Below are 25141 nucleotides of genomic sequence, written 5' to 3'. Positions count from 1 at the left end.
CACTATTCAGAAGAAAAAAAGGGAAGGAAATCTTTTGAGAATGAATTAATACAACACACTTGGTTCTACTTCTCCTCCTTACTCTCCCCTTTTTTAACTTGATGTGCCTTACGCTTAAATTGTGTTTACACTGAGCTTATTCTAGTCCTTACAAGAGAATAATATATTTACCAAAAAAAAAAAAAGAGAAAATATGTTCTTCCTGCATGCCTTTCCACATATTTCTTAGCTTGACCATAGCCTTTACATATAGAAGTGCACAGCAGGAGAAATTCCTATATAAATTTTTCAAAATCTGCCGTTGGTGGTAGAATTTAAGAATGCATCATCCATGTCACAACCCTTACCGAAATTAATTTTCAGTCATCTTACAGAAGTCACTGTGGAGGAAGCCATCAGAGCCAGGATAACACCAACATGTACAGAAGTGTTTAATGCTGCTGTTCTCACACACAGGGCGAGATGTAAGAGGGCCACAGCAGGCCCTAGTGTCTGAAAGAAGAAGTGCCAGCGTTCTAGGAAGACAACTGCAGCCCTCAGATGTTGTCATCTAAAGTAACAAGAAGGATATTTTTAATGTCTGTGATTTCTATGCAAAATGGGTCTGCAATATTTACTGGATTTTACAACCTTAAGTCAAGACTTTTAAGTCCTTTTCTGTTGTTATATTAAAAGCAACAATCTTAATTTTTCAATTTACCTTCTAGACGTATCCCAAATAATAAAAAGTAGGTGGCATGTCACAGATCTGCAAAAAGGAATGGATTTACCGTACCAAGATGCCTTTAAGTGATGAAGGCTCTTTCAGTGATTTCTGCACTGACTGACATGGTACAAAACCACAACACTACAGATCAACAGCTACTGTTAGATTACTGTAGCCAAAGGTGCTGGAACAGAGTCATAGGCAGACAACACAAGGTAGAACACCAGAGGTCTGTGGAGAAGCCAATCCATAAAGTGGGATATGGAACCATTTAACAAGGTACAAACTCAGCATTCCCATATGGGGATGAAGATAAAGCAACCATAGATTACTAAGCAACCATACAGATGGAAGTCAGGGTATTGCTTCAACAAAGCATCACCGTGTAGATCCCAAAATACACCGCATAAAAACTAAAATTATTTTAGAAAGTTTTAAAATAGTTGTGCAGTGCATAGTCCTGGGAGATGCAGAGCTTCTGCTTGCTAGGCTACCAGATGAACCATTTTCAGGCTTCGAAAACTAATGATGCATCTGTCCACAGGCAGAATTATTAAGAACACTCACTAATGGAAGCAGAAAGAGGAGATGTTCTGGGGATTATTTTATACAACTGTTCACAAAAACAAAAAAAAAAGCTGGAAGACTGCAACGGGTTATAAAACACAAGTGGATGTCTGTGGAGAACTGCTATTTCGTGTTTGTGTTCTTCCAAGAGCAGAATACAGTAACAGCTAAAGCAAGTGCCACTTCGAGACCCTGACAGGCTGTAATTTAAATGCTGCAGTTTGCTGTCCTCGACACCGGGCACAAAGCAGTTTCCTCCGCCGGCTCACTTGGCGCCGGGTGCTGCACCCCCCCCACGGCCCTCCTGTCCAAGCACCAGCTCACCCACCCCGACCACCCCAGGGCACCGTGGCTGGTGCAACTCCCCTGAAAAACATCACCCAGGGACGACTTAAAAAGCCGCTTCCAGAGAGAAAGCTCATTCCGTTCAGCCTCTGACAGGCAGGCACGGGGACCTTTGGGCCCTACCGCCAAGCCCATGCTGCACGAGCGCGTGGTGACACTGCAGCCGCCAGCCCACAGACACCCATGGACAGGCGGGCGCCTGCAGAACAGGGCATCCCTGGGACCGCTCTGCTGCGTACCCGCTCTGCAGGCACTTTGCGCCTGTAGTTCCGCCCGTTCTGCTTGGTGAAGCACAGCACACCGCCTTCTCCCCACCCTTCTGCGAAGCTTCAGGCTTCACCAACAGAGAAACACCGTAGTGAGCCCGATTCTTGCAAGTCATGGATCTCTTCCCACATGGATGTGGGAAGCTTTCTTGCCCTCCCTTTCAAACAGCATAACTGCAGGGAACCGGCACTGTGCGTGGGTGTGATCAGATACCCACCCCAGTATCTCCACGAAATAACAACTCCTTCAAGGTATGCTGCTGAGTTTGCAGAGCTTTTTATGTTCACACTCCTGGGGTTGTTTTAATGAGGCTGAAAATTTAAGAAACCGCTAGGGAAAAAACTCCAGGTTCAGATGAATTAAGGAAGGGAGCAAGACTTCTTGACACCACGGACACAGTGTCTGAATCTGCAGGCTAGAAATACAAACACAAAGCATAATGTTTTGCACTATTTCTGATTATAAATGCATTTAAATTGTTGCTTGGCACACTCACGATATTCCAGTACGTCATTCGTCTGTGAAGTTAAGGTCAAGGATATAGTGCTCTACAGCTGGGGAAGGAGGTGTCAGTAAAACATTTTTAAGCAGAACTGTTAGAAAAAGCCTATTTCTACTATACCTAAATTCAGCAGAGCACACCAGAGAAATTGTAAAGCAGGTGCATACATCATCAGCTCATTCCCTCTCCCCTGCACCAGATGGTGTAGTACTTTGTCAGTTTATTTGAAACCTGCCTCAAATGCTTTTGAAGGGTTTAAAAGTTCCATAACAGGAGAGAAAAGTTCTATTAGAGAAAGTATAGAGGAAACCCAACCTTGGCCATTCTGTATCCAGCAGACCTGTCTTTGGGGAAATGTGAAGATGCGAGACTCTTCAGGGAGCAGAGAGAGAAACTGGGAGATGTATTCCCTCCTTTTCAGGAAGGGCAGGAGTACTTCATACTTGAAAAACTTGTTTTCCAGAAAAATACAACAGTATGTGCTAAGTGTCTGTTTGCACTGTATCCACTTTAACTCAACGTTGTTGAAATGAGCCAGTTGCAAGGCTGTAAAGTATTATCCTTAGGCGAGCTTTCAAACTAAAACATGTTGGATGAGCAAGAGCGAGGACTCATCAAATCCTCCTGAGTTTCCAGACAGCTTGAAGCAGGGATTTAGTATTAAAAAAGAGGAAGAGATTCAGTAATTCTCATAAAAATAACATTAGGACTTAAAAATAAGCTTCAGGTTTTTGAGTGGATGATGTGGCAATCTATGTACGCGCATCACAGGTTTGCTGACGCCGTACCCTTTCTGCAGAAGGCCAGGTACAACGCTTAACTCTCCGCCAGTCCCACTGAACCCTTCTGCTCCGTGTGAGCATGTTTTACCTGACATTCATAGCTGAGGGAAACGAAGTTGCATCACAGCTATGTTTACGTAAAGAAATACCAACAGGCACTGAAGCAACGTGAATAAATCCAAGTGGAGAGCTTCCTCGTAAAAGCATTTGCTTAGCCGCCCCCCACTCAGGACAAATCCATACATCCTCACGCACAGGTCCCAGAAAGACGCAGAAGATCTACACCAGCTTGGTACGCTGGTTTGCATTTGTTGGGTTGTTTGTTTGGGCTTTTGTTTTGGTGTTGTTTTTTTTTTTTTCTTCCTAATAGCAGCACATGAGAATCATGTTAAAACAGACACTGCTGGATGAAAAAAGTAATTTCGAAATACCTTCCAGATCTGTAGCACAATTATCAAACTGTTTAAATTCTTTTTATTATTTTTACAATTTTTTTTTGTCACGGTGGACTACAAAAAGTTTCTGAATTGCCTACAGGAGCAGTGAACAAATTACTGCTGAAAGAACCCTGATCCCACTGTTGTTCTTTTTAGCCATGGAGACAGAAATCATGCCTTTGTTAAGACCTACTCTAGTAAGAGATTTAGGCATTTTGATGTAATTCCGTGTAACACTAACACACACTGATTCACAGACAGACCAATATGAAACAATGTTGCTTTTTAAAATTATATCTGAATTCTCTTCTTTTAAGGAATAAGGTTACATTTTAAGACCTGTTTGGATCCATTCTGTCTTGCTTAGCTTAAACAGGCAACTACTAACCAAACAACAAGAGCTGAAAGACAAATGCTGAATTTCTAGGAAAAAAAAAAATAGCTTTGTCCTGCTCCTGTACACCTCAGATACTATATTCTTCATAAAATGGAAGTTGCGATTACTGCAAGTACTTTGCCATTTGAATTAAGATGAAAAAGGAGTAACTGACCTGGGCCAGAAAAATACACCAAATTCAAATGCAACAGAATTGTATTGTTTAAATGGCATACATACCAACAGCGAAAATATTTACCTGCTAAACATCCATGTGCAATCACGGTTCAGCAAAGTCCTTCAGCACAGAAGTGAGCCTATTAAAGTCAACTGACTGTTAGTGTGCCAAAGTAGGCTCCTGAATCAGAGCCTGCATTTTACAGTACGGTATTCACAGTGCCAGACTCTTGGTAACAGCATGTTCGCAATATATCCTGAAATGGTCTAACATCAAAAAAATAGAAGAGATACAGTACATAGTGACATATCTAAACCTTCAATGCAGAAAATGCTGTTTGTACAGGGGTCCTCCAACTTACCTGTGGCTTGGCAGAAGAGGAGAAAGGGTCCCCGGACACTAACATGCTGTGCCTGGTCACTTAGGAAAGGTGGCAACAACACGACCTTTACAGGGTCTGTGCTAGACCAGACATCAGGCTGGGTACTGGTGGGTGAAGGAGGTGAATCACTTCCCACACAGGACAAAAAGGAGGTACCAGTAGGAGGGAAAGGTATAGGAGATGAGGCTGTGTGACAGAAGAGGACAGAAAAGACAAAACAAAAAGAGGGTACTAAGGAAAAAGGTTGTAAGAAATACATCCCACACTGAAGAAATAATGCAAAAAGACAAATGAATTTTAGGAGGGTAGTAAGAGGAAGTGTCCCTAGGCCCTTAGAGAAGAGCGCTTTCCTCCTTCACTCATGTTTCTTTCACCTTCCAACCTCCCACCCAACCCCACCCCTGGTTATAACCCCTTCAAATAAAACTGAGATGAGAATCTGCTTCAAATTAATTACAAAAGCTTTCACTTTTCCCCTTGAAAGGAAACCACATGGAACATTAGTACTTGCAATGGGGAAAGCCGTGTCATTGTGTCAAGTTTCATAAAAGTCAAGATATAATACAATTTATTTTAATATTTATTCTGTTATATGTACATAATTAAAAATAGAAAAATAAAACCAAACTGAATCTTATAAAATATAAACTGTTTACACTAAGATGGTCTAAATTATGTCCACATGAAAGTTCAACATAGAAAAGCAGCCCAGGCATACTGCTGTTTACTGTTAAAATGTCCTCTACTTCTAGCAATATTTAGAGAAAGATGCAGTGAGAGAAACAACTCTTCATGACTGTACCGCACAAAATGCTTTTACAGACAAACAGTGCTGCTGTGAACCAGGCTGAGAACAAATGCACAACAAATTTCACGTTTGCAGGCATGATTCACATAAACAGTTCAAATGACTGGCTGATTGAGCAGCTCCAGTTTCAGTCTCCAGTTGCATAGGAGATTGGAAGGTGTCATCCAGAAAGGGTGACGCTGCAAAGATTTGTCACAAAAAGAAGCTGAGTTATTTCTGAATCTGGAAGAAAGAAAAAAAATCGGCAATGTTTTCTCATCAGGCTGTATCCTAACAGTCCATTCCAGCAAGTCGCTAGCTGAATTATTGTAGTTAATTCTTCTTGATTCCTGTTTCGCTTCCACAGTGCAAAAAAACCTCTCTTGTATCACTGCTAACTGACAGCTGCTTGCCTGTACCATTTCATTTAAAAAAAAAAAGAAAGAATCAGGAAACTAAAACAAATCCAGTTTTGTATAGAAAACAGAACGTGACTATGTCCAGCTTGCTGGTTGGGGGTGGGGGGAGAAAAGGAAAAGCATTCCTAAATCTGTTATTTCCTCCCTCCCCCCCTCACTTACTCCACGTTGTACTGATATTGTTGTACCTAAATTTCTAGAAAGCAGCAAAGAAAAAAGCCTTTAAATAAGATTGTCCCTGAGAGTCTTACACATATGAAGCCAATGCTATATCCCCATTATACCTTAAAATCTAAGATACTTAAAAAGCAGTTAAAAAAAATTAACCAACTAAAGAGACCTAGTGTGCCAAAACACAAAGCATAAAACTAATCACTAGAAGCAAAGAAAAAAACGTGTCCCAATCTGGACAAAAGTCTATAATTTACCAATCTGATAAACTAAACTTAATTTCCAATTTGGAATTAAAATGAAACTAGGTCTTTTTTTAATGGCAGCTAAAAATGTGTAGACTGAAGTACTTCTTAAAGCCAACTGAATTAGAAAGTTACTTTTATCCTATAAGAACTGGGCTGAAGAACAAGCAAGGAACTGTTCACCAGAGCGAAGCGCTCGGTGGGGGAAAAACTGGAAACAAACAAATGGTGATCTGAAACTGGCCGTTTAAAAAAAAAAAAAAAAAAGAAGAGGAAGAAGAAGAAAAAGACAGTACAACACAGGATGCTATGGTCTGCAGACAAGAACACCGCTTCTCTAATCTGGCGAGATCTGAATGCAAATTGGCTTTCTGTACAGCTTAAGCACGTCAACCCCGCTATAGCTCAGCTGTCACACCCAGGCTCTCCGTGCTCAGGCACCCAGCCACAGGACCACAGCTGATTTCCACCACCGACACAGACGACCGGGTCCTTCAGTCCCCCTCCGCATCCGAGTCAGCATACTTGAGCTCACACTTGACATCGAAGGGCTTGTCCCTGCCCTCCCGGGACGCCTGCGGATCCCCAGGCTGCAGCTGGCCATTCCCACAGTCGGGCTCAGTCTCGTAGCCGGTGTCGTGCGCCGGCTTTGGTGGCTCCCCGCTCTGGTGGCTGACGCTGCCTTGCTCCACCAGCGTCTCCTTCACGCTTTGCTCGCAATCAGAAAAATCTGACTTCGTTTTCTTCTTACCAAGCAGCAAAACTGAGCGAAATTTCAAGCACTGCCCTGGCAAGTACCCTTTGTAGCAGTTGTAGGAGAGCAGGCACAAGAATAGAATAAAAAAGAAGAGGAAGAGGAACATCAACAGGAAGTTATCGTTTGACTTGAGGAACATCGTCTTCTCTGGGACCGCGTCCGGAACTGAATTGAAGAGCTCCGTGTTGGATGCTGCGCTTGTCAGCACGGGGCCGAGGGGCTTTGTTACTATCCTTGCTGTCGTTACTGGTACCATCTGAGTGGTCGGGGAGCGAGCAGTAGACCCCGCGGTTGACATGGCTGACGCTTTTGGCGCATCGCTATTACCTTCTGTTGGTGCAGCTGCCGTGGTGGGGCCCACTGTGGTATGCTGGATCTTCTTCAGTTCCAAAACATGCTTAGCCAGCACTTGAGAAAATTTCTTATTCTTCACTTTTTCTTCTGACAAGCACTGGTAAACACCGCTGTCTCCTTCTGATAAATTGAAGATGAGCAGGGCCTTTTCCAGCAGACGGTACTTGGGGCTCTCCACTCTCAACACATCGTCTTTGAACTTCCAAACTACCTGGGCCAGATTGGACTTTTGAGAACACTTGAGTTCTGCTGTGCTCCCATGCTTGAATGTATGCTGTAGGGAATTCTCTCTTACTTTATCTGGAACATCAAAATAAATTTGCAGAGTGTCAGCAATGATTCCCGTTCGCTCTAATCCGTACAGTTTCACGAGACTGCTATAGTCTTAACAGAAACGTAAAGATTACGGCATTCAGGCTAACTCACAAGACCAAGATGACAGCATGCAAGAACCTCAGCGAAATACCAAGCTACAGCTGCGTGCGAGACATCAAGACAGACTAAGAGACAGGACACCTCAAACTCTACGACAGCCCCCACTTCTAGATAAAGAAGAGACCTTGTTGATCCACAACTGAGTATGCATCTGAGGCCAGTCACTGTTTTGAGACAAGATGCTGAACTTGGTATCACTTTATATGTCATTAGTGCATTTTAAGTGAACCAGCAACTACAGAATATCCAGGAAGAGACTGAACAAAGCGCTGCTACTCAGCTCAAACTACCTTCTGAAAAAATATCAGCACTTTTAGCACACCCATAATGCAACACCATGAACTAATGAAAAAGCTAGCAAGCAAACTCTCATGGTGATCCACGCTTTGCTTGGATTAGAAATAAAATGGAGTAAATCAAACTCTTCAGAGCTTTGTTTACTGCAGTACAAGTCTGCCATAACACTACTCTTCTTTAAGATCTCCTTGATGGGGTGGCAGCAGCATGCACTGTGAAGATGGGGCCTGTGTTTACTTGCCTTAAAGCACTATGGAGGGTACTTCAGCTGCTCTGTAGACGTTCTGAGTCCCCCTCCCCTCCCACCATAAAACCAGCTTTTTTCAGGATCATTTAATCTGATCCAGCAGCAATAACCAAGCACTTATCAAGGCTCACAGTAGAATGTCAAATGCTGTAACACAGAGACCGAGGCCTCTGCACTAGAAGTACTTATGGTAAACACTGCTTTCATTCAGAAGTCACTCTTGAGGTGCCCCGTTCATTTCAGAGGTTTGTGCACTGCACACTGAAATGTATACAAATACAGACATTGTAAGACAACATGCAGGCTGTACAGATGCTCAAATATTTGAAAGCAGAATCTCATACCTATTAAAATATAAACAAATGTCCAGATAGTCACAAAAAACAAGCCGAACTAAACACAACTCTTTCACTACTCCACCTAGCCATGTGAAATACCTCTCCAACCACTCACTCACCAGAACAAGAGGACGCATCTCCACCTATGTTCTGAATCCAGTTCCTGTAAAAGGAAGTCCAAGCATTACATCTTCAAATCTTGTTTCCTACACCCTGCCCATCCTTTCATACCAAGCAAGATTCATCTTATCCGAGTAACACAAGCAGACAGAAATGGATAGGAAGAAGTCTGCATTTGAAAACATTCAGTTAAAAATTGCTAGTTATCACTAAGGGGCAAGACTGATGCTATACTGATTGTGACTGTAAGGTAATCAAAGACTACTATTACCTTCCAGTTTCAGTTTCTTTAAAAATATCAATGCAGGAAGCTTCAAGGGGTTTCCAAGCACAGTAAGGGTCCCTTGCTAAAACACAGTCAACACAAGTGGTGTACTTGTCACAGAACGCTAATGGAGACTGAACCACACCAGAGTTTGAACCAGCATAGAGGTATCTTCTCCCCTAAAAAAACAAGCACAACAAAAAAACCACAGCCAATCACTTTCTTAAAGCCAAACAATCCAATTCATGAAACAATTTAAAAATTATTAAGAGTAAAGAGTTGCATACATACAACCATGTTTGTAAAAACTGGAGCATGAGGGGAATAAGCATTTTGATAAGCTTCTATTTCTAGGAATAAAAGGAAACTTATCTTGAAACTAGTCAGTGATGCTAGAAGTGCAAAAAGGCAAAAGACCAAAAATCTGAAACAGAATCACAGAATACCAGGTTGGAAGGCTCCTCAACGATCAGCTGGTCCAACCTTTCTTGGCAAAAGCACATTCTAGACAAGATGGCCCAAGCACCCTCGTCCAGCCAGACCGTAAAAGTGTTCAATGTTGGGGAATCCATCGCTCCCCTGGGTAGATTATTCCAATGGCCGATTGCTCTCACTGTGAAAAATTTTCCTCCTGTCTACTTGGAATCTCCCTAAGAGTGACTTGTACCTACTACTTCTCGTCTTTTCCATCTGACTGCTTGTAAAGAAGAGAGTCTCCATCTTTGTAGCCACCCTTTAAATATCAGAAAATGGTGATAAAGCCCCCCCAAGCCTTCTTTTCTCAAGGCTGAACAAGTTCCCTCAGCCTTTCCTCATATGGCAGGCTTCCCAGATACAGTTTATGAGAATGAAAAGTAACCATGTCTAACTATGGCTTTATCACACAGTTTTTCTACAAATACAAATGCACTGACAGTCCTCGTACGAGGCAAGGCAACCCTGTGCTGATAACAAGGCTGCAGCAGGCACACACAAGCCTGAACAAGCAAGACTTGCTGTTTGCAGGACCTGCTCCTGCTAACCCAAAGCAGCCCTACTGCCCTCAGTTTGTCTACCAGTCAGGTCTCACACCAGCGCCAGCCTTACAAGAGTCAAATGCAGCTGCGTACTTGCTGCTCAAGGAGGAACAGTGGGTAGTATTCAAACGAAACAGCACTGGCATGACACCTAGGGAAAGGGGGATAAAAACAGAACGATTGTTTGACCCACTGTTGCTGGGGATCCCAAACAAATCTCACTCTGAGCACAGCAGGAAAAGACCACACTTATCACGAATATCCTGCTCACAAAGGTGCGCAGCTGCTGTATTTCACTCCTCTGTTTCAAAGGCAGGGAAACAGATGGCTAAAGGTACACTGCGAATTTATATATTATTATGCAAAGCCTCAAGAAACGGGGCTGTGCTGCAACCCAAAACCACCAGCGACCGACCCTCTGGTCACTTTGAGAGGCTATGCACACAAAGCCAAACAGCACACCTCACCTTGGCAGTGGGTTGGCTTCATCCTGAGCAGAATACCGAGTGGATTTATCAGCACCCTACTGCAGTTGTCATGGCAAATGCGCCAGACCAAGCACAGGGTGGCTTTTCCTGTACTGCAGCCGTACAGACCTCAGTATGTAGAAATGTGCTCGGGGCTTGTGTCTCCAGCGAGACTGCTTGACTCCAGCAGGATGAAAATGGTCACAAAGTGATGGGCAGATATTGAAGAAGACTTCTAGTAGAGAAGTGTTCTTCAAAAACCTCATTGTTCTGGTGCAGACTTTTGATCTTGACATCAGAAACAGCCTCAAGAAAACAACCTGCATGGCATCTTAGGGCTGCTTTTAGGTTTTGGGGCTCACCGTCACTCTTTCACGAAGGATGCAAGGAGGTTTTGCCGTAAGAACTCGGAACAGGTTAGTCTCTTTCATGCAATGATCATGAGGAAGTAGGTCTTAAAATTAAGCTAATGAACGATGCACGCTGACTGACAGCAGCCTCTAGAGGAAGCTACAAGACCAACCACAGATCAGGTTGGATTCGTCTCATATATGCAGCATGCCGATAGCTTTCAAGGCAACTCCTGACACTGGAAGATGAAAGACAAAACTGGATCAAAGAAGAACCTGCTGTCACTACTGGAGGATGGACTTTGAAAATGAATCAAACTTCAGAGACATACACTCAAAAGCAGTCTTTCATCCTGAAATTTAACTTAGGTTAGTGTCGTACTATGCTGGAGCACCCACAGAAGAAAGTCTGCAGTGCTGGAGACGTATGACTTTCTAGGAAAAGTTTCCCACTCCGCCGGAAAGCTGCCCCAATGCACCGAGCACTGCTCATCCCTCCTGTGCTCTGCTAGCTGACATCCAAGCCAACCGCGCAACACCGCGCATGGGCTGTAGTGTCTCTGCACGGTTCCCAGCTGGCACATCCAGGAGTTCAGAGAACACGGAGGGAGCTGAGCAGACCATTTTAAAAAAATCCAGACACATCTTTCAGTTAAGCAGGAGTTATGAGGATCTACTGCAGGCTCATCTGGCTCTGCTCACCATCCTCCAAACAAGGTGAAGGTATACGGGAAGGGCCTGAAGACTACTGCAATAATGCGTTCAGAAAAAACTCTGACTCCAGGGAGGTCTGAAGCCCACTAATAGGGTAACAACTATTACCCTCTTGTAGTTAATCCATTACTACGGGATGCCACTACACCTATCACAATAACAGCTCTATGAAGGACTTCAGTAACAACTGACTGTGACTGCTGCTGCGATGTCCAAGGAGGCAGAAGCAAGCTTCTGTTTTCAAGCAGGGATTACTTCTGCTCTCTAGCATGGGTGGTACTGCAGCTATACAGCTTTCACGACCCTGGCACCTGACACAACCTCCAACTCCTCATCGCCGAAAAGGACGGCTGCTTTTATGGTAATGTACCGGGCAGCACTGCTTCAGTTTTGGGTGTTAGTTTTGTGTGTCGAAAGTTATCCTAGCAACATGGAAATTTTCCCTTGCACAAGATACAAGCCGTTACTCTCCACAGTGCCATGCAGGAAGCTGTGTTTTGTTTCAATCCTAAGCTTTTAGACAAGTTTTTTTGTGAAAAGACAGCATGTTCCCTATGCAGCCCCTATGCCATGTCTCACATTGCCCCCTTTCAGGGTATTCTTGAGGAACTGAGAATGTGGCAGCAGGATTCAGAGGGGATAAATTCAGTGACATCATGCTACATTAGCGTTGGATACCAAGTGAATGCTGAAACTGCGAGAGATCGTGTGTCTTTGGTATCAGGCTGTAATGCCTATCCACTCCCTTCCCTTCCACTACCCAGAAACGAAGGAATAAAAATTAAGCCAGTGTATGAACGATCCCACAATTTACCCACAATTAGAAGAATTGGTATTAGCATATTTATAAGCAGAGTTATCTATCATTATCTTCTATCACAGGGTAAATGCTGAAACCTCCTGTCAAAGCTAGGTATTTGAAGCTTTCTTTGCAGAGAAAGCAGAAGAAACCAGCAAACATTTATACATATATGTACACACACCCCCCCTCCCATATATACACACACACATACAGTAAGTTGCCAGTGTAATGCACTATACAAGAATAATACAAATATCTTTACTGAAATCTATGAGCACAAAAGTTTTAAATTATTCTCATTTGTCTATCAAAGGTATACTTTGTCCTCAAGACTTCTATTATAAGCATGAAAGCACAAATAAGTGTGCAAGATGAGCTTGAAAGAATTATTGCATAAAGCACTCTTCCACTGAGTTGACCATGTTGGCATGCAAAGTGTTATTAAATACCACACAAAAATAAAAGCTGTCTCTAAGATATCTTGGCAGTATTCCTAAATGCTTAGCTGCAGAGCATTTATCGATCAGTAGTCAGCTACTGACTGCTAGTATTACTACCAGACACTTCAAAAGAGTCATTCTGTCCTTAAGAAACCCTGAAATTTCGCCAGTTGAGTTGCTACAAGCCACTGCTTAGGATAATAATTTCATAGACATTGACGGATCTGCAGGTCTGAGTAACTAGGGCCAGAAGCCTAACTAGTGTACACAGTACACACAGTGATTATCTTCCCACTGTCACAAACCACTCCAGGACTAAACCCAGTGACTGATTAATAGTGCAGAAGGACCACTGGACAAACAGGACGTCACCAGAAGTCCTCACCCCAAGCCACATCAACGTAACTGCTCACATGATACATGTAGCATGTAGGAGCCTGCGAGATTTCTGACAGCAGAAACCAGTTAGTTACACAATTACGAGTGTGTCTGCTATACAAGATTGTTCTCTCTTCTTAGGTCTGTTTCCTCAGAAAGAGACAGCACTCCCCTGCTACAATCCCGAGGATTTTTCCTGACGGATTTGCAACGGCCACAAGGGGTCAGGATTTTTACATCACTCCTAATCAGAAAACTGGTACCTTAAAACATGTTACAGCTTTCAGCTTCTGCACATGGAACCCAAGTGAAGATGATCTGCATACCTGTGCCCCTCACCACCACTTTCTCCATACCAACAGACCTTCAGGAGCTTGCCACCTACCCCACACGCTGAAATGCAGCAGGCAATACATGATACCGCTGCAGCGCAAGCAGTTACAGATGTAGCCTTTGGCTTTGTGCACAGCGATGGTCGTCTTTCATCATGAAAAAGTTACAAGCTAGTACTAAAAAGTTTTGTGGAAGAGCAAAAGGAGAAGAATGCTGTGATGCTTACAGGACTTACTTTTTTGGAGGAAAGCAAGAGAGTTTGGACTGGGTCAAAGTTTGGGAAAAGCTGTGTTTCTTCAATAATATGCATTCCATTTTCATAACTGATAGCTTTGTGCAGGGCTCCTCGATCTGAAACAAAGCAATATATTTAAGTAAGATCCTTAGAATAAAGGGGCAGGGAAAAAAATTGCACAATTGCTTTAAGTTATCTCAATAACCTGCACACTGTTCCAGCTGAAGGCTTCACACAACTCTGTGCCAAGGACAACCATTAAACTTATCATCATAAGGAGTTCTGAGCAAGAAATAACATTCTGGGACAAAGAATGACCACTTAGCGATTATCTTGTGTGTGTTTTGGCTGCACTGACTGCAGTTTTGCAGTTTTTTTCCTGCAATACTTGCAATGCCCCATCCCTGGAATTGTTTAAGGCCAGGCTGGATGGGGCTTTGCCCAACCTGGTCTAGTGGAAGGTGCCCCTGCCCATGGCACGGGTATTGGAATGAGATGATCTTTTGAGTCCCTTCCAAACCATTCTATGATTCTATGAATACTTTTTCACAGCACTTAAGATTCTCCTCTTACTCACCACGGCCCCTTACTTTTTAATTAAGACACCAGCTGGTGTAAAAGCACTGTAAATATGGAAATCTCCAGATTAGAACATACTTCAGCCTAAAGAATTGGTGCATCATTAAGAAAAAGCATTTTGCAGAACTCACCTGTACTGATGAACATAACATCATATATGGTGCCATTGAGCGCTCTGACTCTGTCTACCACAATCTGGGTATACTTCACATCTCGTTTCACTAGTCGAGGTCGGTCACCCATTGGAGTCACCGAGTCATCCATTAGAGGATGATCTTTAACAAACTGCAACGTTTTGTCTGGTAAATTCAGAGAACTCATGTAGTTTGATGCTCTGGCTTCATTGTTTATACACTGGGGGGGGCAGGAAACAAACCAAGAAAAAGACAATCAAATTTTATCATTTTCTGTACAAAACAGAGACAATTAACAGCAGCTATATGCATATTCTTCTCTGTGTTATTTTGGCCAGTAAGCACACCTTTACATTACACTCGTTCTAACGAGGAAGGTCCTCAGGTCTCCAAGCACTCTGCCTTCTGCAACGTATGAATCCCTGAGCTTCAGATTACATTTTCGTTTGGGCCCAAATTACATTTTAGGAAAATATTCTTTCTGGACTCTACCGCTTCTTAATTACTTTTAACTGCTACCTCACTCAGCAGTAGCAACAAGATGACTGAAGAGAACATGAGAAAGTAAGAAAAGTGTGAAAGAAACCCAGCACTATGAAAGTTTTAGTTTGCGGAGCAATGCACTGCATTGGATAAACCTACTGAATCTACTGAGACAATGTGACGATTGCTGTACTTCTGGTCATCTGAACATCTGAAATATTTGATGTTGCCTAGTGTACAATGACATCTATTTCACCACTAGAAAATTAGTAACAAAATAATGAAAAATTAGTAACAAAATAATGAATATACAAAACCAGCAAATAACTCAATTATAAAAACCCACTTTGAATCCCAGATACAAAGTTCAGAATAAACCACTTGAGTGTTATTGTATAAAGTCTTCACAACAAAAAGTATCCAGACCAGGGAAAACTAAAATTAAGCTTTAGGAGGTTATCCAATATTTTTTAGTTTCTTTGCTCCTGAGCATTAAAAGATTTAGTCGTCAGATCCAAGATTACAGAAACTTACGGCACCAGGTCGAGGATTAGGAATTTCCCCATTGTATCGAACCCACTTTGTATGAGACTGTTCTACTGTAGCACTCTGCATATATTTTCCTTTCGAGAAAACCTCTTCTACAGTAGACAGATTGTATGCACACACTGCTGACAGCCCCACATTATTCCTAAAAGTTCAGGAAGAAATCAAAAGAAAAAGATAGGAATAATTACAACTTGTCATAGTAACCAACCGAGATTAGAAGTACTTATCCAGGAAAAGGCTATACCACACTTACAGTTGTGGGGTGAAGACTCCATATATCACTGGTTCCTTCAAAGTTGGAGACTTCAGAATAAAAACATCATTGATAATATTGAAAATTAAGTTCTTATCAGGGATGGTACAAATCAGTCTGGCCTTGAGAAAGGAAGTCCATTTTTTCTGCAAGGTCCTTAATCCTCCTTGGTCCCTCTTTAGATATTAAAAAAATAAAAAGGTGTTTTGTGAGCAGAATTAGAGGCATATTTGCATTTCAGAACCATTGTTATACAACATGAAATTACTAAGCCCTTTTATTTTCTAACGTTTCATCTATAGCAACATCAATAAACGTTAACACCTTCACAAATACAAAAGTAAGGAAGCCACAGGAAAATCAGTTGATTCTACAAAAATAATGCAGAATCATTTCTATCAACACCTAGAGGTAAGAAAAGAGACGAGACTTATACAGAACCATACTTCAGCAACACTTGGAAAATTGAGATGAGCAATGTACTCTTAGAAAAAACCTGCTTTTTAGAACAAGTAAAATAAGCATGGAAGTATCATACTGTCCCTTAAGAGAAATTGCAATTATTCTGCGACATCTACATTGTGATTTAAATTCTAATGTTGCAATATGCACTTAAACTTGCCTGCCATTAATACCATTAGAAGAAATGCAGCAACGGCTTAATCCTGCAAGCAATTACCACTTTTATTAAGGATTTGCAGCATCAAGGCTTAACGAAGTAAAGAAATGTTGACTAGGAATGTTTAAAAATATTTGATACTTCAGTTGTAGATCTGTTGCTTCCCTTCAAAAAGCCGGCATATTTGAACATTATTTCCCAATGCTGTTATGCAAAGTATTACAGGAAATCTGCAGAATTTATGACAACAACTAAGTACAAATGCTTATAGATTTGCAACCTGCCATTGACTCCTATTTCAAACAAACAGCAGCAATAAAGCTCTCCTATTCTGTGATACTCCCCTTCTAAAGCGTGAACAAGCTGTCAGTGGGCAGAGGGCCATAATAATAAGCCTCGTGTAAACCTGCCTCCAGCTGCTTGTTTAATGGAAATCTCAAGGGCACTAACTTGTTATTGATGTTTTGACTTCCATGTTTAAATATAAAACAGTAAAGTCAAAATAAAACATTTCAACCTCATCAAAATGAAACAGCTAGATAAATTTCCTGTTGGAAAAAAAAATCCTGAGGAAATTGATACATTCCATTGAAAAGGTTTTTTAGATCAACATTTTCTACTGGAAGAAACCACTTCCATCAGCAAGATTTTTAACTAACACTCCTGAGTATGTACTTGAATCAGCCTAACACATTGAGGTTCAAACACAGCAAGTGTGACAGAATCAGGCTGCTGGTGACCGTTTTCCCTGAGGCTCTGGCAGCTCCAACAGCTTCACAGAAGTCCCATCTGCTACACCACAGTCAAGAGCTACTCTGCTGTGGACACAGCTACAGTTTTGTTTGTATACAGCTACTTCAAAGTAACTTTACTAACATCCTATCCGCTCAGCTCCAACCAAAGTCTGTTCTTCACATGGAGCTGTACTTTAACAACTTAGAGTTTTTTTAAAAAAATAAAACGGAAAGTCATTTAAAACACTTTCTCTGTTGCTAGCTTTTATGGTGGTTGGGTTTCAGCCCCCCAGGGTGGACAGAACCCTCAGATGTGCTGAAATTTCACCAGTGTGCAAAATTAAATTAAGTACTTGTTCCTAAAGCAACAACTAGGCTTTCTCAGTTCTGAAGAACTGATTGAAATTACCGATTCACTAAGTTAGAACACTTCCATTTAATTGGCAATAAGTCCACAATAATAAACACTTTTTAACACACACACAAAATTCTAGTTGAATTACTAAAAGTAAATTGAACTATGTCCAACCTTGCACACTCTAGCTATTCTTGGAATCATCAGTTTTCCAACAAATTCGTACTCCACAGACACCTCAGTGAAAAAGAAATATATCTTGTCGTCTTCTCCATCTGTGCTGTTTTGATCTGCTCTAATCACATCAGCGAAAACAAAATTGGGCTCTACAGATGCAAAGAGAAAAATTTTATGTTATATATGCGACTAGAAACTTGATCCGCTCAAAACACCTTCGACGAGTCCTCTTTCGCCCAAACCTCACACTGCATTTACCTGCTCTCCAGTCACTGACCTGCCTACACAGTTTGCAGTTCATAATATGAATAGCATTTCTAAAAAAATAGAAATAGAGAAAAAAACAAAACTCCAAACCCTGTGTGAAAGCACCAAGACACCCACGAGATCTCTGTGGCCTGATATCTTGCTACTTCAATGGTCCTTAGTCCACATTCAAGCGTGGTTTTCCACTGGATCTGGAAAGGTACCCTCCCTTGCCTATGTCTATCTCAGCTGTTAGCTGAAACGCCAAAAATGACAGTATGATTACAACATGCATTAGAAAACACAGTATCCTGTACTTTCTGGACATAATGCATCTCTTTAAATAAGCTAACTTCATGATTTTGGTCCTTTTTGGTAGAAAGCCACAAACCTCTGAGCATTCACAAAACTTGGTGAATTTTGAAATTCAGAAACTGAAATCATCAGAAACTATGATCAGCTCAATTTGAAAACCCGTTAAGAGACCAAAACCATTCTCTTCCTTACTGTATCGTAACTATGCAGCATTATTGCAAGAATGAGCAGGTAAGATATAAAATAAACTGCAGCCCTTCAACATCAAGTTGAAGTCTGTATGTCTTGAAGTGGTTTTCTTTGTCAATGCTGATAAAAATCCTGAAACTGCAAAATAAAAATCTCTTGATGGCACACATATGTCAGTATAATAAAACCCATTCTCTTTGAGATATTAGACAATTGCCCCTTATTCCACATAAGACTCTTAAACTCTTTGTCTGCAAGTGTGACGTTTAAGAAGGATAAACAATTTGGTTAGGCCAGTTCTCATGCCCACTTACCATTAAGCCAAGGTATTGCATACTCTGTTCTCAGAGGGCTCTGATGAGAGTGCCGTGAAATAATTGGTTCACTTCCCAAGAAATTGTAAGAGGTCCCAGAATAAAGCTCCTCATCTTTAACACAAAACCAAATATTTTAGACTTTCTTATGCACTGGATACCAAAAAAGGGTACACAAATATTTCGTGAGACTATGTGACCTTAAACTTCCCACAAGAAAAGATAAACAGGGATTTCCTCTAAATTGCCCCAGACATGTTCTCTATGTTTACATTTCTGCTGACCATTCTCAAGGCTAGCACTTCCACACTTGGGTTCGTTATTGCTCTAACACAAGCAACTGGCAAAAGTCAGCATTTTTTTTGTGGTACTTCAACACTTAACATGTAAACCTACAGTTTACGTACAAATGTGCAAATTTATTTAAGAAATGACACAAAAGTTTTGGAAGTAATTATTTCACACTCTTTCTATGCCACTATTATTCAAACCCAACTTTTAAGAATTTAGGCAACAATGCGGGGAGGTGTTCTTTTCTTTCTCATTTCCTGTTTCATGTTACTTTGAGCTTCTCTTTTATGATTTTGTGACATCAGAGTGCAGCCATGAACTCTGGTTTCACCAAATGGAGATTCAGTGGTGTCTAGCCCTGCAGTACTATACTCGAAACAAGTATCTCACTTCCCTATTCTGTCTCATGGATATGTCTTCAGGACAGCTAAAAAAATCTACTTGTTAAATTTACTGAAGTGACAGTAATTGATATTGTAGAGGCAGTCAAAGTACACTTAGACTACCTGGATTAAATACGTTAAACACCTGAAAATATAGTTTAAAAATCAGTGTTTCAAAAGTTGCTTTCAAAAAAAAATCTGGAGTTTTAAGTTCTCCTTTTAAGAAACAGGCTAAGGTTGACTACGTAAGTATTTTAATGTCTATCTAGATATACAGTAGAGATGTAAAAATACAGATGAAATCTACCACTTTGATATTAAGAGACTGGAGAATGACAGTGGAAAGATCTAACATTTTTATACGCAATAATGAGGTATGCAAAGCCTGAACTTACCAACCATGACAGATGTGTAGCTTTGAGCAGGATCAAATGGACATCTGCCCTTACCATCTTCATTTTTACCTCCAAGTTCAAATGAAAATAAATTCTGCAAAAAATTAAGTTGAAAACCTCAAAACAACTGTTAGTGCAGTCATTTGACCCATACAAATCTGAATGAAAAATCAACACTAAATAACAGACTGTATCATCAACTTCCAGCATCACAGGCATTTTTTGTAAGACTATAAATGGCATATGTGTCTTTAGAAAATCTTATAGGGTCCAGTAGATAGAGAGGAAATGTGATCCTATGATTTGTGAGGGTGAGAGCAGAAAAGAACAGAAGATCAAAAGTTAAATTCCAACAGACCTCAAGAAAAAGCACCCCAAAAAAGGTCAGACAGTAGGAAAGGCAGAGAAGTTAATTGGTATACGGGAAGAGCTGACAATTATTGTATTAACCTGCAGAAAAACTGAGATATTTAGAAATCAAGAAGGCTTTCTGAAGTGGATTTAGCAATTATGTTAAATTTGTGAGATAGGGCATAATCCAACCGAATTTTAAAAAGCAACAGAGTACTCTAACTGCTACTTTATAAATCCCTTAAAAACCGAGGGAATAAGGATCAGGAAGACGATGGAGAACTGTAACCACAGTACTGGGGAACTGATCAGTTATAATGTGTAATGAAGACACTGGAGGGAGGCTAAGGGCAATGACTTCTGGCAATGTTCCAGAGGTGATGGCAGGCAGACTTGCAGGCAGGGAAGACAAAAAAGAACAAATAATTACAAGATTTCTCAATGTCAGAATTGTTAAGAGCCACAGTAAAGAAAACGATACAAGAGTCAGCAGTGAGAAAAGAGAGTTTTGATTTCGTGCCAAGACTTCACTCTGAAGCATTCAGCTCTATTAAGCTGTGGCATAGCCAGTAGCAGAGATAACACAAGAAGAGACAGAAACCAGAAATTTCAGGGAGATTTGGTAATGAATCGAAGTCGCAAAGAATGTAATTTCAGTTCTAGAAACCGTTTTTATGTTAACACACAACACTCAAATAATTATGAAACCTAAGAAAAAGTAAATCTGCAGTTAAACAAGACAAATCAGTAATTCAGTAATCAGTTTGAGAAAGGAACAGTACGCTTTATTTCCATACTCTGTAATTACTGTGGGACAGTGCAACAAATGCTCCAACAAACACCACTGAAATTGCAACAGTCTTCAGGAATGGGGATGAATTCATTGTTTAAATGAGCTGCTTTTAAGTTACAGTTGCTATTGGGTCAAAATGTATGTACATGCTTACCAAGTAATCGCATGTTGGCTGAAACGCGTTAGTTCCACACACATAGAGAGAAGTATTGTTCAGCTGCTGCAAGACACGCACATAATTTCGACACTCTGTCTGTAATACAGGATGAGAAAAGGACCACTCTGACAAATCACAGCTTCCGCATTCCATCATAAAGAAACAATTAAAAGCTGTACTGTCAGCTCATCTGCTGCCGCTACTTGTGCCACACCACACCAGTAAGGCTGGGTGATGCAGTCACCACTGGGACACCATCTCCCTGCAGCCTCCCCAGGCTCTGGTCCTGCAGCACCTAGTTTCCTACAGCCAGTCATGCAGGGCTGCCTGGGTACCAACACGTACCACACATCCAGCAGTGTGCATCTCAAGTTGTTCCATGGAAGCACAGGCTCCAAAGACACATCCAGACCATGGCAAGGACTAGTTAAACATGGAGTAAGCTTTATAATTTGTCACCCCTCATAAGCCTAGATGAAACAGTAAGTGACCATCAAGGTTGTTTCTTACAAGAAAAACCTCAATACTATTAGCTTTGTCACTTGTATCTGTCTTTTTTTTAGTCCTTGATATCAATTGCTTTTTCATCCAAGGAAGCTTCTTAATTCCTTTGGCTCAGAAAGAGAACAAGGAGTTTGAGCAAAGCCTTGAATAAAGGATACCATAAAGTTTCAGAATAATAACCAAGAAAAGCAACTCTAAACACCCGCTGTGAGAGAGGTAAAAAACCAGTATCAACAACAACACCTCTTAATTCTTGCTAGTACACAGCCAGATACCACCACTGTACTGTAGTTCCATAAGCTACTCAAGCAAGTATAAGCACTGTCCTTAGTCTTCCTTCTTATGAGCCAAACCGGGTCTTTCTTTGACTGTATGATGGGTTCAGTATGGCAGAAAACTGGGGCAAAAAAAGAGCAAAACCAGTTTTCTGCCAGATGAGGTCCTCAAACAGCTGCATAAATTATTTTTGCTGGCACTAGACAGCATAGTGGTGATGGGCCAGGGAGAGGACTGCCTATTTTAGTGTAAGAAATAGAAGTAGTGACTTAGTACCTTGACACTTTAAAAACTATTGCACTGTGAAAAACATCATGGCTACAACATAAATATAACCAGTAAAAGTTTATGAGTAAAGTCAGGAAAAAGAAGGCTGGCGCTAAGTGTGACTTGCTAAACTGGGGGCAGGAGGAAGAGAAGTTTGGAGCTCTGGCAAAGTACCTATTTATGGGGTCTAACATCCCTTCCACCTAACAACAATAATCTCTGCAGAAGACTGGCAGAGATGCACACTCTGTCTGCTAAACTCTACGCACATGATAAATTCACATCTGTCATTCATCACGGCTGTATGTCAATACCACTGCTAGTAACCCCAGCTGAACCTGGACATCACAAATAACACTCTCTGAGCGCACCCTGAAGAGGCAGACAAGGAGGAAACGGCCCTTAAATGGAAACGGCCCTTAAATACCCGCCACACCTGGCGTTAGAGCAATGTATTGATGGTCACAGTGGAAGGACAGGCAGTACACTGAGCCGAGGGAGAGGGATGATAGCAGGATATCTGTCAGCCCTGGACACAGCACAGAATCACAGAATCACAGAATAGTAGGGGTTGGAAGGGACCTCTGTGGGTCATCTAGTCCAACCCCCCTGCCGAAGCAGGGTCACCTGCACCTGGGGTTTTACAACAGTGTGAACCACAGAGGGGAGCAGGTTCGGAGGTGCAGATGTCAAATCCCTGCAAGTCGAGAGTAGGACTGCTTTCTGCATTCACAGGGCTTGCAGACTTCCACCTGCAAACCCCTGCGAAAACCCTGACCATCCGTCTCGCCCAGCAAACCGTCGCATCACCCCATCACTCCACGAAGTGGCACTACGTGAGGGGAAAGCTCCATCCACATACAGCCAACCACCTCAAGCAAACCGCCGCCACAGAAAGGCAAAAACCAGCAAGCCAGCCTGTGCGCCGGCAGTCACGCAGAGTCCGTGGCTCCCAGAAAGACAGAGGGACCCCCAGGGCTGGGCTGCCCACGCTGGGGAGCTGGCAGGAGGTCAGGCTGCTCAGGTGCTGGGGAGCTGAACGAGCGGCCACACCAGCGAGGTGCTGCCGCCGCACGGCGCATGCCAGCTCGGCCCCACAGCGAGGGCACGCGCGGTCGATGGAAAACACACCGGTGGAACAGCATTGGCCTCATGAATAAACCCTACGCCCGAAAGCAAAGCAAACAAAACCATCAGCCATTTTGTAAAGTCAAACGCTAGGGAAGAATTGCTGCAAGAACAGCAAAACACAACAGCTGCTGACAATTACCTCAGTGAAAGTAATACTGGTCCGCCATTTTAATGGAAAAACTTGTAACATTAAGCACACATCAGGGTACGTTCAGATTTTCAAATGTTCAAATAATATTCACCAGGAAGAAATAACGAGCTAAGAATTCAAAAAGTAGACTAAGCATGCTGCAGTTTCTAAAGCTCAAGTTAATTAAAGAATTTAGGTGATTATTTGAAAATTCAAATTTCAAAGTTACAGCCTTTCTTCTTTTAACATCACTCCTCTTGAAGTGAAATGTATAACATCCTTCTCAAAGTTCAATAAAACTACATACCTGTTCTGATTTGCCCTTGACTGCACATTTAGTCCTTTTATCTTCGGTGACCTTCCAGTGCAACTAAGTGAAAAACAAGCAAGAAAAAGCCACGTTCAAAGCACTTTAATTCAATGCAATGTCTCAAAATCTTGCAGTAACAGACAAAAAGGGCAATCCTAAGACTATCTGCAGCAAATGCAAGCCATTTCGCAAGCAGCTTTCAATGGTTCAAAGCCATTCTTTCCTGGGGAGGTGACACTTCAAAATGCATGCGCCTCAAGGAGGGCTAAACCGCTGATATTATCTTTCAGGTTCATCCATGTTTCCCCTAAAATCGCTAATGAAGTTGCCATTACCACATGCATTGGGGAAATGCAACTGTAACTGTTTTAAGTACTTCTCAAATTTAAGTACGTCTTCATTTCATTCACACTTGAATGAAAAACACTGGGGTGGGGGGAGATCAAAGAAATCTTACTTGATCAGTTTACACCACACAGAGAAGTACAACTTTGACAGTGCATGCACTCATAAAACCAAAACAAGTTTTATATGCTGGTGAAATTGCCCATCACCACCCGTGAACATTTCGTTCAGATTAAAAATCATATAGGCATCTTCCAAAACATCCTGGGTGGGACTCCACGCCGTGCCTCTGTCAGCTCGTGCTACTGACGGGATGAGACACAGGTGCCTGGAAAGGCCTTGAAGCAACACAACGTTAGCAGACTTCTGCACGGGCTATCTACTCTGAGAATCCAGTGTCAGCACATTCAGAGTACTCCTCTGAGCAGGCTGCATCAGACCTGTCTGCACCACTGCTTGCTGTGCAGACACACCTAGAGACAAAAAACAGAAGCTGAAACCGAAAGGACAGGGTTCTCATTTCATCTGAAATGACCTCTGCAGCTTGCCACTCCTGATGTTTCGGATTAGATTACCTTCTGATTTAGATTAACAGGAGATGGCCCACTCCCAATAATAAAAATATGTATAAGAACCAGCATTGCAGATGATACCCGAAGTCCCTCCAGTTCAGCATCCTGTCTTCAAGAAGAAAATACCTAAGGAGACCTGTAATTACTTGTTTGTATCCAATTTTCTTCCTCTCATCTGATAGCATGTTTTACTCTATAGTGTCTACCAGCAATAACACAGAAGTAGCCCGCTCAAAAGTATTTTCTCTTTTAGCTACCTACCACCTACAGTGCAGTGCTACCGATACCAGGAAATTCAGTCAAATTTGTTGTATGGTTTTTAAATGGAGAATGATGTACTAAAATGCATACCTCGTGTTGCTTTTCAGCAATATTCATTGTGTTTAATGCAAAGATCACCTCTCTGGCTCCCACATACAAGACATCTTTGTCTTCACTTAACAGCAAGGTTGAATAGTTTGACACTTCTGATTCATGAAAATGTATTAGCTGGACCTCTGTTGAAACGAAATTAAAATAGTACCACAGGAAGAAAGACGATCACTTAGGGTTGACTTTAAGGGTCATTTTTCCAAGT

General features: G+C 41.8%; 1 protein-coding gene across 10 annotated transcripts in view; it reads right to left on the bottom strand.

The window, feature by feature from the left end:
* The window catches only part of SEMA4D (semaphorin 4D), a 97583-nt gene that overhangs the window by 9771 nt on the left and 62671 nt on the right, over nucleotides 1-25141 (bottom strand). For 3 of the 10 annotated variants that reach the window (XM_075411510.1, XM_075411508.1, XM_075411509.1), the window contains exons 4-16: nucleotides 24916-25061; nucleotides 23645-23707; nucleotides 21027-21125; nucleotides 19729-19822; nucleotides 18660-18773; nucleotides 17593-17744; nucleotides 15711-15886; nucleotides 15443-15599; nucleotides 14423-14645; nucleotides 13704-13828; nucleotides 8984-9156; nucleotides 8712-8755; nucleotides 5132-7575 (exon numbers count right to left, since the gene is read on the bottom strand). In XM_075411510.1, the coding sequence (XP_075267625.1) occupies nucleotides 6659-7575; nucleotides 8712-8755; nucleotides 8984-9156; nucleotides 13704-13828; nucleotides 14423-14645; nucleotides 15443-15599; nucleotides 15711-15886; nucleotides 17593-17744; nucleotides 18660-18773; nucleotides 19729-19822; nucleotides 21027-21125; nucleotides 23645-23707; nucleotides 24916-25061 (2483 nt within the window). In that variant the 3' untranslated portion in view covers nucleotides 5132-6658. Of the gene's footprint in view, nucleotides 1-4241; nucleotides 4300-4327; nucleotides 4427-4521; nucleotides 4729-5131; nucleotides 7576-8711; nucleotides 8756-8983; nucleotides 9157-13703; nucleotides 13829-14422; nucleotides 14646-15442; nucleotides 15600-15710; nucleotides 15887-17592; nucleotides 17745-18659; nucleotides 18774-19728; nucleotides 19823-21026; nucleotides 21126-23644; nucleotides 23708-24915; nucleotides 25062-25141 lie in introns of those variants that run through there. The other 7 variants (XM_075411512.1, XM_075411514.1, XR_012761940.1 and 4 more) reach the window with 6 other exon arrangements.

The sequence above is a fragment of the Opisthocomus hoazin genome, chromosome Z, assembly GCF_030867145.1.
Source record: "Opisthocomus hoazin isolate bOpiHoa1 chromosome Z, bOpiHoa1.hap1, whole genome shotgun sequence".
In the NCBI taxonomy this organism is placed as follows: Eukaryota; Metazoa; Chordata; class Aves; order Opisthocomiformes; family Opisthocomidae; genus Opisthocomus; species Opisthocomus hoazin.
The sequence above is the reverse complement of the archived record's forward strand: the minus strand, read 5'-3'. Positions and strand labels throughout refer to the sequence as shown.